Source organism: Littorina saxatilis, linkage group LG17 (assembly GCF_037325665.1).
Source record: "Littorina saxatilis isolate snail1 linkage group LG17, US_GU_Lsax_2.0, whole genome shotgun sequence".
Lineage (NCBI taxonomy): Eukaryota > Metazoa > Mollusca > Gastropoda > Littorinimorpha > Littorinidae > Littorina > Littorina saxatilis.
Genome location: NC_090261.1, coordinates 70,776,969 through 70,792,438, shown reverse-complemented (window position 1 = coordinate 70,792,438; position 15,470 = coordinate 70,776,969). Strand labels below are relative to the sequence as shown.

Sequence of the window (15,470 nt, the reverse complement as noted above, 5' to 3'; positions counted from 1 at the left end):
GAAATGAAAATAAACAATTTGATGGGATAATACTCACTCCGACACATACCAAAAATAAACAGTCTAGATACTCCCTGCGCAGAGTGGGAATTGTTTTTGTATGATTTAATTTCTAAACGGACACTGGCAGTCTGTAAAATAAATTTACACACACACAATTGTTCATTGTGCAAAGGAAGCCGTGAGGGTGTTGATATTGAGTCACTCTTTTGTCCGGTTGTTCTTATCCCAAGTGAAACCCTGACCAGATCAAGATGGTCACAGTGCCTGACTGTGTTCTGGGTAAGCACTGTGCCTTTAAGCCGGAACTAATCTGTCCCTCCGCCGCTTTCGAATTCAAGAGCCCCGTCTCCAGGGAAATAAAAACAATGTGGACTCAACTTGGCCCGTCTTCGGGAAATCCCGTTGATGTCATTCCAAGCGCGGGTAATTCAGGGGAGGCGACTCGTGCTTGTGTCACTTTCAATCAAGTGCTGGGAGAAAATATCTTGTGATTGATTGCGCAAATATTACTTTATTACGGGGAAGGGGGCCCCGTAGATTTCAGCTGTGATTGTTTTCCTTTCTTTTCTTATTTCGTTTCTTTTTCTTAATCATTGTTAAAGATTTTTTTATATTTTAGTTTCTGTTCTTTTGTGTACGGGGAGGCGGGGGGAGGGGGTTACGGGGTACTTTTTTCTTTTAATTCTTACGTTCTTTCTTTCCTTTTCAGTTTAATTTTGTTTCTTTATAGCCGAAGGAGTGTTTTCTGCGTTGTGCTTTATTCACCGCATCCGCTCTTTCAAATCCTTTACGCGCAATTACAGTGTCAGAATTTGATGCGCAGTTCCATATCATCCAGACGGCATTGTTTCCCTCTCGTCTGCTTCTCTTTTGGGGGGCACCACTATGCGGGTTATTATCTTCCATTTCATTCTCTTTCATATCCCGCAGCGAGCCAGCATACGATCACCCTCCCTCCACCCCCTCCGTAAAAAAAATAAAAAAAAAGAGAAGCCTGGTCAGCTCCCTCCGAGCGACAAAAGCGACCAACCGTCACTCCGGAAGTACCGCAACTCTCGAGAAACGGAAAATGACGTGAGGCTTCCCTCCCTTGAATGCACCCCTTTCACTCCCGCAAGCCCCCCATCCCACCACCCATTCTCGCTTCTTCTCCTCCTCCCCGCTCCGACCAATTTTCAGGGTCAGTTTTTTTCTTCTTCAGATTTTGTCTTTTTTATTTCGAGAGGAAACCTCGGAGACGAAAATGCCCGCAGATGTTTTGAGAGAGCGGGCGAGATATTTGAGAAGGCGAGGGGGGAAAGGGAAGCTCTAGACAAGTCCGATGAGAGATGAGAGCGGCAAACAATAGGAGGTCTGGCACCACTCTTTAAAGGCGCAGTGCTTCCCGAGAAAACGGTGAGGCATTCTGACCATCTTGAATCTGATCAGGATTTTACTTGGGATAAGAACATAGCTAACCTTGGACACATTCCCAATATCAACATCAACGAATGTTTTCGATTAATTCATTTCAAAGATTGCCACTAAAAAAAAAAAGGTTCGGCTCACCATCCAAAATCTACTCAGGATTTTACACAAGATAAGAACCCCCCCCTCCCCCCCCCACCCCTCCCCTCTACTTGGACACTGACTTACCAAACATCAACATTGTGACTCAGTGCTTCCTTTGCAGAGCGAGTGCGTCTCAAAGGATTAGTTAAACACTAATTTGACACTAGAGTCTGTTAAAGACATACAATACCGAGAACACATTTTTTTTATAAAGAGCCTTTTTGACCCTCTGTATCAAAGTGAAATCTTTGACGTCAAAAGACAAACAAAGTTAGAACTTTCTCATAACGTGAATAACGGCGACACGGAAACATTCTGTCCGTTTTTTCTGCATGTCCCACAAGGAAGTGACGAAGAGTTTCGAGAAGGAAGTTTGTCTCGGAGACTTCATCATTTCAACAGTAGAGAATGAAGTTTGTCTCGGAGACTTCATCATTTCAACAGTAGAGAATGAAGTTTGTCTCGGAGACTTCATCATTTCAACAGTAGAGAATGAAGTTTGTCTCGGAGACTTCATCATTTCAACAGTAGAGAATGAAGTTTGTCTCGGAGACTTCATCATTTCAACAGTAGAGAATGAAGTTTGTCTCGGAGACTTCATCATTTCAACAGTAGAGAATGAAGTTTGTCTCGGAGACTTCATCATTTCAACAGTAGAGAATGAAGTTTGTCTCGGAGACTTCATCATTTCAACAGTAGAGAATGAAGTTTGTCTCGGAGACTTCATCATTTCAACAGTAGAGAATGAAGTTTGTCTCGGAGACTTCATCATTTCAACAGTAGAGAATGAAGTTTGTCTCGGAGACTTCATCATTTCAACAGTAGAGAATGAAGTTTGTCTCGGAGACTTCATCATTTCAACAGTAGAGAATGAAGTTTGTCTCGGAGACTTCATCATTTCAACAGTAGAGAATGAAGTTTGTCTCGGAGACTTCATCATTTCAACAGTAGAGAATGAAGTTTGTCTGGGAGACTTCATCATTTCAACAGTAGAGAATGAAGTTTGTCTCGGAGACTTCATCATTTCAACAGTAGAGAATGAAGTTTGTCTCGGAGACTTCATCATTTCAACAGTAGAGAATGAAGTTTGTCTGGGAGACTTCATCATTTCAACAGTAGAGAATGAAGTTTGTCTCGGAGACTTCATCATTTCAACAGTAGAGAACGAAGTTTGTCTCGGAGACTTCATCATTTCAACAGTAGAGAACGAAGTTTGTCTCGGAGACTTCATCATTTCAACAGTAGAGAACGAAGTTTGTCTCGGAGACTTCATCATTTCAACAGTAGAGAATGAAGTTTGTCTCGGAGACTTCATCATTTCAACAGTAGAGAATGAAGTTTGTCTCGGAGACTTCATCATTTCAACAGTAGAGAATGAAGTTTGTCTCGGAGACTTCATCATTTCAACAGTAGAGAATGAAGTTTGTCTCGGAGACTTCATCATTTCAACAGTAGAGAATGAAGTTTGTCTCGGAGACTTCATCATTTCAACAGTAGAGAATGAAGTTTGTCTGGGAGACTTCATCATTTCAACAGTAGAGAATGAAGTTTGTCTCGGAGACTTCATCATTTCAACAGTAGAGAATGAAGTTTGTCTCGGAGACTTCATCATTTCAACAGTAGAGAATGAAGTTTGTCTGGGAGACTTCATCATTTCAACAGTAGAGAATGAAGTTTGTCTCGGAGACTTCATCATTTCAACAGTAGAGAACGAAGTTTGTCTCGGAGACTTCATCATTTCAACAGTAGAGAACGAAGTTTGTCTCGGAGACTTCATCATTTCAACAGTAGAGAACGAAGTTTGTCTCGGAGACTTCATCATTTCAACAGTAGAGAATGAAGTTTGTCTCGGAGACTTCATCATTTCAACAGTAGAGAATGAAGTTTGTCTCGGAGACTTCATCATTTCAACAGTAGAGAATGAAGTTTGTCTCGGAGACTTCATCATTTCAACAGTAGAGAATGAAGTTTGTCTCGGAGACTTCATCATTTCAACAGTAGAGAATGAAGTTTGTCTCGGAGACTTCATCATTTCAACAGTAGAGAATGAAGTTTGTCTCGGAGACTTCATCATTTCAACAGTAGAGAATGAAGTTTGTCTCGGAGACTTCATCATTTCAACAGTAGAGAATGAAGTTTGTCTCGGAGACTTCATCATTTCAACAGTAGAGAATGAATCGTTAAGTCACCACCAGGCTGTGCAGGTATCGATATCGTACATCATAAATCAATTAATTAATTTACAAATATCACACTCTTCACAGAAAGCACCAAAGGCTGTTTATTTATTTTATTTATTATTTTGTTCACATGGAGGGATGGTCTGATTCTCTGTAAAAGCCTGACCAGAGCTGAGATTGTGAATCTTCTCTTCTTCTTTGTTCATTGGCAGAAACTCCCACGTACACTCGTGTTTTTGCACGAGTAGGATTTTACGTGCATGACCGTTTTTACCCCGCCATTTAGGCAGCCATACGCCGCTTTCGGCATGATTTGTATTTTTGTGTTTCTTTAACCTAACCCACATAACTCTGGTGACTCGAATCGTTAACAGTACTGTGCCTTTAAAAAAGAAGTTGTGGAGGAAAGCGGGGGAGAGAAAGGCCCAGGCCTGTGGATGGGACAGAGACAATGTGATGATGCGCTCGCCGAAAGATAATGACAAAAAATGAGATCAAAGCCGGGGCTTGACATCGCCGCGGAAGGCACAAGAGGTGCCGAGGGGAGGAAAAAGGAAAGGGAAAAGGCAAAAAAACGGGAGGACAAGGCAACTGCAGGCTTCTTGCAGGGTTTCACGTTTCCTCTCCCATCCCCTACCAGTCCGCGATCTGCTGTTAGTGGATCTGAAAGGGTCCAGTTCAAAACAGTTGACATGGGTAAAACATTATAAGTGGTATTTTTGGCGGTACCACAAGACATTCCGGATGCACGTGAAGTTTTCCCGCCCCCGGTGCAACACACAGCTCCGTGTACATTTTGTGCATTTTCTTCCGAGGTTCCAAGAAAGGATCCGGGAACATTTTGTGGATTTTCTTCCGAGGTTCCAAGAAAGGATCCGGGAACATTTTGTGGATTTTCTTCCGAGGTTCCAAGAAAGGATCCGGGAACATTTTGTGCATTTTCTTCCGAGGTTCCAAGAAAGGATCCGGGAACATTTTGTGGAACTTTTTCCACAAGGTAACCTCGATAACCCAGGCAAACTGTGAGGAGTCCCCCACGCGAAATGTGGTCTACTTGGCTCTTGACCTCATACCAACACATTTTTACGAAATGCACCTGGCGATTTGTCGAGGTACTATGAAACGCGCCTCCACAAAATGCACTCGGGGCGTTTAGTGGTACATGAAACAGGCCTTTGCAAAATGCACCCGAGACTTGTCGTGGTATTCCGGAACGCGCTTTCGCGAAATGCACTCGGGGCTTTTAGTGGTACACGAAACAGGCCATTGCAAAATGCACCCGAGACTTGTCGTGGCACTCGGGGCTTTTAGTGGTACACGAAACAGGCCATTGCAAAATGCACCGGAGACTTGTCGTGGTATTCCGGAACGCGCTTTCGCGAAATGCATTCGGGGCTTCTAGTGGTACATGAAACAGGCCTTTGCAAAATGCATCCGAGACTTGTCGTGGTATTCCGAAACGCGCTTTCGCGAAATGCACGTAACATGGGCCTTGGAGCTGTTGGGGGTCCGTAGAAAAACGTCTTCAGGAAGTGCAACCGGTAATTGTCGTGATACCGTGGGAAAACCCTTCCACGCACAATTAATGCAATATACTTTGGGCTCACAACGACATCATGGAGAACAACCCCACTCGAATGGCAACTTCGGGAAGGGGGGCATAGCCTACATGCTTCCATCACGAAAAAAACAAACACGAAAAAAATCCAACAAAACAAAGCCATGAAAAACATCTGAAATATTTGACACTACTTTTTTGTTGTTGTCGTTTGGAGAATAAATAATCAAATTGCTGGACAATCTGTACGTACTATCCTCTCCAATGGAGGTTCCGGGCCGCACATCTTTCCTTGCTGTAGGATCGCCGTACTCTAGACCCAATTATATAGACGATGTTCGGAAATAACTCTGTCAGGGATTGTGAAAATGTGAATACTTTTGCTTTTATCGAGGCGAATTTGTCCACGTAACAGTATAAGCCAGTCACTAGCGAGGGGTGTGTCTGAAGCACAAGGAGCACGTGTTGAAAGTTTGCCTCAATAAAAGTAAGAGTATTAATCACTCTTTAACAACCGATATAAACCCGTTATTTCCGGAGTTTCTCTTTTTGTTTAAGCAAGAAGATAACCCATCAGTAACCAGGTTTGGTACATTCCTAATCAATCTTTCGACAGCTTGTCGCTGCCTTCTCCAGGAATCGGTCGCATAGCCAAACGGCGCTAACCCATTTCAGCTACAGAGTCACTACTCGTAAGTATCGTATTGAGTAATAAATAAAAAATGTTCTCTTTTTGTGTCGATTTAGACCCTTTCTTGCTGCTGTTGGCGTTTGTGATGATGGTGGTGCCTGACTTCCAGGAAGCGACGCCCCTCGGAGCCCCCGAGGCCAGAATGAAACATTACCGTAGCAGATTAGCGACCGCTCTCCCCGTCCCCCGGGACAAGGGCTGAACGGTCAGGCGCCTTAATTTCCTTAACCGGGCCAATATCCCTCCATCAATGAGCTGTCAAGACAGGCGGCGACCCTTCCACCTTTTCCTCCCGAGTTTCCCCCTGGTCCTCTTGTGTCTCTCCGTTCGTCTCCTTCCCCCGCCCCCACCACACCACACCCCACCCCCCAAAAAAAAATAAAAATAAAAAAATAAAAAAAAGAGCTTTTTCTCATCCTTATCTCCATCTTTCCTTGCAGCGTCCTCTTGTGTTTCGCACTTGGCTTCTTGTGTCTCCTTGCCTTTTTGTCCCTGGCGGCTCATCTCCATACCCAAACCCCGGCCTCAATCCACCCCCCCCCACCCCACCCCGCCCCCAATTCACAGCCCTTCGTCCGCTCCTCCTTCCCTGAGCCTAGCACTATCCACCCACCCACCTTCAGTCATCTTTATTGCTCGACCTTCTTCTTTTCCCTCCCCCCCTCTCCTTCTTTCCATCTTAAATCACATCTTCATCCTTTCCACCCATTCCTCCTCCGCCACAATCCTCCCACCTTCGATCACCTCCTCGCTTTGTCTCAATCCTCGCTCTCTCCATCCCTCCCGACCTCATCCCTCTTGCTCTTCATCTCCTCTTTCGCCCCTCATTGCGGGGAATCTGTGTAAACGCTTTGCTTCCAATGCTGGTATTGCCCAGGGGGAGTGAAGGGGACCGGGAGTCCTCGTCGTCTAGTCGTCATCTCGGCATGAATTCAAGAGAGCGTCTGAGTTGACAGCCCCGTGGTAATTGGCAACGGGATGGTGGCCATATTAATAAATACAACTGCCCTCAGTTTTGGGAGGGAGCTTGGCTGGATGTTGAGGTGCCGATGGGAGGGGGGGGGGTACATTTTACTCCCTCCCCCCCCCCTCTCTCTCTCTCTCTCTCTCTCTCTCTCTCTCTCTCTCTATCTCTCTGTTAAAATGTGTTTCCCTATTCTAGGTGAGGGCTGGATATGAAAAGAAAAAGTATGAGAATGTTTATTCAATTACCCTCGGAAAATAAAGACATATCATTATCATTATCTCTTAGTATCCATACTTTGTATTAACAAATACAATTGTCCTCAGCATCTTAGGGACTTTCCCTTAAGTTAACATCGGTTGGGGGGCGGCGCCTAATGCGGTAAATCCTCCCCTAATACTCCCCCCCCCCTTCCCCCTCTTTTGACTACAGGGGTGAATTGCTGGAATTGATGGAATTGATGGAATTGGCGGAAGAATGAAGGGCACCCGTGCGGTGTCCATAAAATTCGCAGATTGTTCGACATGCTTCGTCTGTCTCGTCTGGTCAGGCGGCATTTTGCAACGGGATTAGTATGTCGTCGTTGCATGGTCGCGCAATTAGATCGCTGCTGGTAACAATTTAGCTAGAAGACGAGGCTGTCATAACCTCCCTAGTTCTTGCTCAGAGGCGACGCAATAGTTACAGATTGCGTTTGATTTTCTGCTACTCATTAAGGCGTAAGGGTCACCCAGATTGTCGGACCAAAACTGTTATTTTTTTATTCAGTCACTTGTAATCAATGAATTGGCTTGATATTTGGTAGTTTTCTTCAAAAATCATTATATTTTCAGAAAACATCAAGTTTGAATGCCTAAATTAAGTAGAACAACTGAAAAAATTATTTAGTTCGTAAAAAAATGGGCAAAATAAACCTGCAAAAATGCTAATTTTAGCATTTTTCAATGCACTCTTGGGGAAAAAGTATGTGTCCAATTGAAAAATAAATTGGCATTCATATTTAAAGCATTATTACCTACAGTATGTTCTAAAAGCTTTCTGTTTTGTTGGAAATTTTGCTTTTAGTAGCATTAGCAAAGAATACTATAATTCTATATATTATTATGATATATCACACAATCAAAAAAATTCTATTTTTCTGATTATCAGCTTCATTTTAGAACAAACTATAGCCAGTCCAGTGAACATTTGATGTGCAAAGTTTCAATGGAATAGGTGAATATTTAAAAAAGTTGATCATGCAGACAGTGTAGCTGCTCTGTGATTTCGCGCGAACTTTCACCACATAAAACATGATGATTTTCTCAAAAAGTTGACTCTTTTCACAGTAGGCTCGATAATTCGCTGCGAAATTCACTTTCAATGCACGAAAGCCGCCATCTTGCCGTCAACTGTAGGGAGCAGTCGTTTTACGGTTGTTGTAAACCAGAGAGACAGGTTAGGCTTATTATTTTCCAGCAGCTCAGCGCAAATAGGATTGTTGTTATTTTAGATATTTCGGCCAGTGATTTTTAATTCCCACCAACCTACTTTGAGCACTTATTGCAAGAAAACTATGTATGCTAGAGACAAAATGTAAACTGCACATGAAAATAGAGATATTTTTCTAGCTTTTGGCAACATCATAATTTAGTATATCTGAAAAACGATTTTTTTCCAAATTCTGGGTGACCCTTACGCCTTAAAAAGGGCAGCATATTGTATCCCAGGTGTAAAGTGACCAAGGCCCACTGTGTTCTATTCCGTCAAAAGTATATCGTATTCTATAAGGATAGGATAAGGATAAGATTTCATATGGTCCTGTGAAGTTACCCTCGGGCCGCTTTCTCCCTTTGGAAAGCGAGCTGTCATACAGTACAGCGCTACCCATGTTTTCTTCTTTTTCGTGCATGCGTGTATTCGTGTTTGCAAGCCCCGAGACTTTCACTGTGAACTTGGGTTCTTTATCCTGCGCATGCGTGCACACGGGGATGTTCTGACACCGAGGAGCTCTGCACAAAGTAGACTCTGGAAATAAATGTCGCCAAACGTGGGGATCGAACCCACACGGATAGCGACAGCTGGTTTTGAAGCCAGCGCAGCCACCCACTAAGCTATTTCCCCGTCCCGGAATGTCCCATAGTGTCAAGTTACGTAAATCCGTGATGCACAAGGCCTAGACCGTTGTGTCCCGTGTCTATTGCATTCAAGGCATAAATCCCTGCGCCTTGAATATGTGTGCGATATAAAATGCATTAAAAATAAAAACAAAAAACACACACACAAAAACACACCTGCGCTTAGAACTGTACCCACGGAATACGCACAATATAAGCCTCATATTGATTGATTGATTGAAGGTCTATTATCACCCAGACCAACTCCCCCGAATCGGACAAGATGTTTTAACTGTTTAAAGGAAATCAACAGTTTTAACAAGATTGGAAGTAACAAGTGTGATAGTGCTAAATGTAAATAGTTTCAAACATGGGTGCCACAATTTAACCAAGAAAGTAAACACAATTACTTCCGTGCTGTATAGCCAATTAGGTTGAATCACAAGTGAATACAATACTACTTCTAGTATGATAGGCTTCTGGTTGAATATATATATCTAAAAAAAGACATCTACCAATGCAACCAACCAAACTGTGACCAACAACGCTTTTTTGTAAGCTCCATAATTATGGCTCGTACTATAAAAGTTTCCTGACACACTTATGTTCAAGATCCATGATGTTCCATGTTCCAGGCTTATTGTATCCCAGGTATATTATTTCCCAATGCACTTTGCCCTGAAGTAACTGTGTATAATGTGTATATATATATATCCCAGACCCATTATGTCCCTGACGCCTCGTTATGTCAACGACGAATTTTGTCTTGGTTTAAACACAATTTTATTCAAAATACATGACATGAAACAATTGACAAAAATGCAGCTAGGACACGAATTTTGTCTCGTCACAGGTCCATCACTGGGTCCATTGTTACAAGACATTTTTTGTGCAGAAGTTATTGTCCCCACATCCCAGTCGTATTGTGTACCCAACATATACAGACCGCGGGTTTGATAGGGTAAGGGTTGTTGGTTTTGGGTTGATGGTTTTGGGTTGATGGTTATGGGTTAATGGTTATGAGTTGTTGGTTTTGGGTTGATGGTTATGGGTTGTTGGTTTTTCAAGTTCCTTCAGCGTACTTTGCTATTCGGGACCAATTCAATTGATTGTCTTTCCTTTCTCAGTTTACATGGTGGACTTCGTGTTTGAAACTATGCACATTTGAGTCTATCATAGTAAAATGAAGACAATTTTTTGTTGTTAAAAGCTCACATATCTTCACACTTGTTACTTTAAATCTTATTTAAAATCTTTATCTCCTTTAACAAGAAGAGCAAACGCTCGATCGAGTCACTTTCGCAGTTCTGAATATTATATGAGGCATCAGATGGACAGGAAGAAATTGCTATTCACAACACAATGAGTCACGTTCACATAAAATTTGAGCCCGGTCACTTTTATAGTTTCCGAGAAAAGCCCAACGTTAAGTTGTGTGTTGCCGAACAGAAAAGGCTAGTTATCTCCCTTGTTTTTCTGATAACGTTCGTAAAAGGCTACAGATGTAAATACTTTGATGTAAAGAATAATCCTACAAAGTTTCAATCACATCCGATGAACTTTGTCAAAGATATAAAATGTCTAATTTTTCCTTTGACGCTGACCTGTGACCTTGAAAAAGGTCAAAGGTCAACGAAACCATCGTTAAAGTGTAGAGGTCATTGGAGGTCACGACTAAACAAAATATGAGCCCGATCGCTTTGATAGTTTCCGAGAAAAGTCCAACGTTAAGGTGGTGTCTACGGACGGCCGGCCGGACGGCCGGCCGGACAGACTAACACTGACCGATTACATAGAGTCACTTTTTCTCAAGTGACTCAAAAAGTTAGAAACCTAGTCCGAGGAGATGTCCCGGAGATAGGTCTTCTCAGGAAGTGCCCCTCAGTACCTTTTTGAACTCCTGTACATATACACCCCATCACGCACACTCAGATCATCCGCTGACACCAGGCTACTGAAAGTTGAGCGCTTCAACAGGAAGCAGCACGGAGCAAGAAGCTTCTGTTGTGCTGCACCACCACTCTGGAACTCTCTTCCCTTCTCTGTCAGACACTGCACCTCTCTCAGCTCTTTTAAACAACAGTTGAAAACTTTCTTTTTCACAGAATATTACACCAACCTGGCCTAATGTCTTCTTCATTCCATTTCTGCACATACTCCTCTCCCATAAAGTTGTTATGATTGTTGAGAGTGTTAGCTGTGTATGTTTGTATATATATATATATATATATATATATATATAGTGTGTATTGCATTGTGATTAGCCTATTGTGTGAACAGTACATGTGGTGATTTGTGTCTGTATGATTAATTTGTTTTATGTAGGTTGTACTTTTAATTGTTCTATTCTGTATATATATATGACTAAGTGCCAAAAGGTGCGCACGAAAAGCGGACAAAGGGGCTAAAAAATAAAAGTTGACAAACACGACTGATATTGTGATTTTTGTTAAGACAACAGATGCTGGAACCCAATTACGAAAAGAAAAGATAAATTTACCCAAATGATTTTACAAATAACGATAATTTTGTTCGTTATATCATTCAAAACGGCACTGAGTCATAGCATTAAGGTTATCTCGCACGTTTTTAAAGCTAGGGCTTTGAAACTTGGCACACAACCAAAGTATAATGACCTCCAGGTATGGTGCACATCACACTAAACAACATTGAATTTCAAGGTCACAGCGAGGTTAAATTTCCTTTGCAAACTGGAAAATTGTCGTTGTCACGTCTTACATGTTTTAATACTAGATCAGTTAGACTTTACATACTTCACATACTTTCAGCATTTTTATAAAACCTCATTAAAAGTGACCTGCTTGTTAATCTTTGTCAAAGTTCAAGGTCACAGCGGGGTCACATCTGGTCCAAATGTGGAATATTTTCAATTTATTCAGCGCGTTTATAGCACGAGCTTTGAAAATACACACAGTTCTAGTGTATAATGTTCACACACGATTAAAGTCTGGTTGAAAAAGTCAAGGTCACAGCAGGGTCGCGTTGAGGTCAAACATATACATTTTTCAATGAGGTTTTCTCATATGTTTTTGAAGCTAGGGCCTTGAAACTTGGCACACTACGCAAGTTAAATTAAACCTCATCAAATTCCAAGGTCACAGTAAGGTTAAAGATCCTTTAAGGATATTTTCTAAAAAAGGTGACCGCCTGGTTAATGTTTGTCAAATTTCAAGGTCACAGCAGTGCCATCTGGCTTAAACTTTGAAAAATTGTCAATTTCTTCAACTAGTTTTATAGTGTTTGAAGTCATTCACACATGATGAAAGTCTGGTTGATAAAATCAAACGTCAAGGTCGCAGCGGGGTCGCATTGAAGTCAGACACATACAATTGTCATTTTCACGAACGCCTTTTAAGCAACACCTTTGAAACTTCACACATTCCAAAGTTTTGATGTTGTTTGGTTATAATCAAAGTGTGGTCAATTTCCATGATTGAGAGCATTCAGAGGGGTCAAGTTGAGGTCACACAAAAGAGATTAAATTGTCGACACAACAGATGAGACTGGCTACCACTGTTTATTTTAATACACTTTTATGCAAATTTTAAATTGTGTTCAACCATATACACCAAACTCACCCAAACTCCTGAAACATCCAAGAAAAGGAAAAATGTGTCCAAGCAAGGAAAAACGCCATTTCTTCAAAGGCTGGAATAACTACAGAGGCAGCCGCGTCATTACACACAATGCAATTACGTCATACATCATACATTTCTATGAGTCATGTTGAATGGAATGGTGGCATGTGCCTCTATTCTAGCTAACAACAAAGCTGAAAAAATGAATATTATCTGTTTGTTTTGTTTGTTTTACCCGTACGAGACCTTTCTGTGACCTTGACATGTGACAAGGATCTACCTTAACTTCTTTAAGTCGGAGTTGAGAGTTGTGTGATGTTTGAAGGCTCTCCCTTTAAAAAAAACTGAGATAATGATGCATTTTCGTGTTTTTGATTTGCCCATGTGACCTTGAGATTCGACAAAGGTCAACAAGACTTTAACCGTGTATGGGGGCTATTAAGCCCAAAAATGTGAACTTTCAAGGTTCTTGCTTTGAAAAACTCTGAGAAAAAGGTTATGTTTTTTTTTTTACCCACACGAGACCCTGCTATGACCTTCACATTTCTCAAGGATCAACCTTGAATTCTCCATGTTGAACAATCATTAAGCAAAAGCGTTGTTTGAAGTTTGAAGGTTCTAGCTTCAAAAATCTCTGAAAAAATATGTTTCATCCGTTTTCTGAACCACATGTGACCCAGCCGTGACCTTGAAATCTGACAAGGGTCAACAAGACTTTTACCATGCATGGGGGCGATTAAACCCCAAATGTGTGTGAAGTTTCAAGGTTTCAACTTAAAAAACGTCTGAGAAAAATATACATTTTCCTTTTTGGACAATGTGTTGCACGCAAGACAACACGACAAACGCTCGTGTTATCATTCTTTTACTTTAAGGTCGACTTGCGTGCCCGCTCTTTCGCTAATCTCAATTAAAATTCATCTTAGAAGTTCGGTTTTATTACGCTTTTAATTAAGAAGATTAAACTAAGACAACAAATAGTTAGTTTTACCCATTAAACTCGATAAGGTAGTGACATTTTATGTTGAACGCAAGAAGGTGTCGCACGCAAGATCTGAAAAAATGTTGACGACATAATTTCAACACTTGATAGCGCAATCGTGGTTCGTGATTTCTTCACAAATTTTGAACACAGAATGTGTCACGTGGTTCCGTAAATGAAGTAGATCTTTGTACATGTAAATTTTGTTTTTAAAAGAAAATAACCGTTAATTACCGAACATTTTGTCGCACGCAAGATATGACGAAATTTTCAAATCGTTTTCAAAAATGCTGTTCAAAAGTTCTGCAGTCTTTGCTGGATTACTTGAAAGACAGCAGTTTGATACACCGTTATCGCTTGACGTGTCGACATCAATTCCAGAGTTTTTGAAAAAGAAATTTAGTAAATATCTGCGATTGAAAAATGTATGCCGTGATGACGAATCATCTTGCGTGCGACACCTTAAAATTCGGTTATCGAAAAAAAAAAATTCTCTCGAGATTTAGATTTGACGTTTGGTCTCGTCTGTAAAGCGATGTTTCAGGCATTCAATCAAACTAAATGCAATTCATTTGTGCTTCTTGTTATTTTTCTGTGGCATATTCAAAACACGAGGTATCACGATGTCCTTTTTCAGATGGCCGGTTTTGGCGTTATTTTTGACTTTAAACAAAGATAACTTCAAAACCGTTCAAGTCAGACACACGAAATTATGTCCACTATCTCTTCGCACATTCATCCACACACACACCAATTTTCAGCAGACACACGTTTTTAGAAACATTTTTATTGTAAAACAAAGTCGTCTTCTGTTCTGTGAGCACCTTTTGGCACTTAGTCATATATGTTCTTTTGTAAAGGGCCTAGAGCCATAGGTTAGGCACTTAAAAATGTCCAGTTATTATTATTATTGTTATTATTATTATTATTATTATTATTATTATTATTATTATTATTATTATTATTATTATTATTATTATTATTATTATTATTATAGGGTTAGGAGTATGTCTGAAAGGTATGAATTTTGTTTTATGTTTGATTCCAATGGAATGGTGTCGAAACACATTATGAGAGGCACAGAGTTGGCTGGGGCCGGGGAGTCAATGTATTTGGGATACAAATGGGTTGGAAGCAGATTCCCCATAAATATTCTCTAAATCTAATGTAAGTATATTCTAATTTTCAAGAAAACTGCTGGCAACTTTTCCAGTATTTGTTCACACGCACGTTTTCGTTTTTATGTAATTATCATATTCAACAAATTCGGATTATATTCAAAATTCCTCTCACTGAACAAAATGCAAAGCACGCCAAAGAGACCAAACAAATACAAAAGAAATGCAAAACAGAACAATTTGATTTTGTTGGCAAGTTGTCTAATACTTCCAAGAAACTAATGTCCTTTGTCATCAGTGTCCAAGCTTCTAGCTGGGGGCTGAATTAATTCACTTTTACCATCTTTTCCCTTATCTGGATTACAGTTGGCAACTGATTGTTATCGTTCAATCGGGATGAATTCCGGGCCCAGGAAGTCAGTCAGGCAGAAGATGGTTATCAGGGCGGCGTTCTCTGGAATCGGGTCCGGTTCCAGAAAGAAGGGACAGAGGTTCCTTCGGGACTCGACTCATCAAAGACAATTAGGCGCCATTTAACTGTCAGAACAATATTTCATGTTCATGTCAAGACATCTCGCAATCCCTTCCCTGCTGATGCGCTTTGTTCGATTACGACAAGTTTCAATTCTGCCTCAAGGTTACGGATTAGAAACTATACGATCAACATGTGCTTTTCTTCATTGCAGAACCCTTTTCATCCTTTTGGTGCTTGTCCTTGGCCTATTATA

At 41.0% G+C, this 15,470-nt stretch overlaps 1 protein-coding gene across 1 annotated transcript; it reads left to right on the top strand.

The window, feature by feature from the left end:
* Positions 1–1,886: 1,886 nt before the first annotated feature.
* Positions 1,887–6,185, top strand: LOC138953393 (Kruppel-like factor 18). Its single transcript, XM_070325193.1, has 3 exons — positions 1,887–3,758; positions 4,109–4,187; positions 6,040–6,185. The coding sequence occupies exons 1-3, from the start codon at positions 1,887–1,889 to the stop codon at positions 6,183–6,185; spliced, it is 2,097 nt and encodes a 698-aa protein (XP_070181294.1).
* The last annotated feature ends 9,285 nt before the right edge of the window (positions 6,186–15,470 follow it).

Excerpts from the sequence above, each read along its gene's own strand:
- LOC138953393 (XM_070325193.1), top strand. The coding sequence starts at position 1,887 with ATGTCCCACAAGGAAGTGACGAAGAGTTTCGAGAAGGAAGTTTGTCTC. Across the intron at positions 3,759-4,108 it reads GTCACCACCAGGCTGTGCAG|TACTGTGCCTTTAAAAAAGA; the intron begins GTATCGATATCG and ends AATCGTTAACAG. Across the intron at positions 4,188-6,039 it reads GTGGATGGGACAGAGACAAT|ACCCTTTCTTGCTGCTGTTG; the intron begins GTGATGATGCGC and ends GTGTCGATTTAG.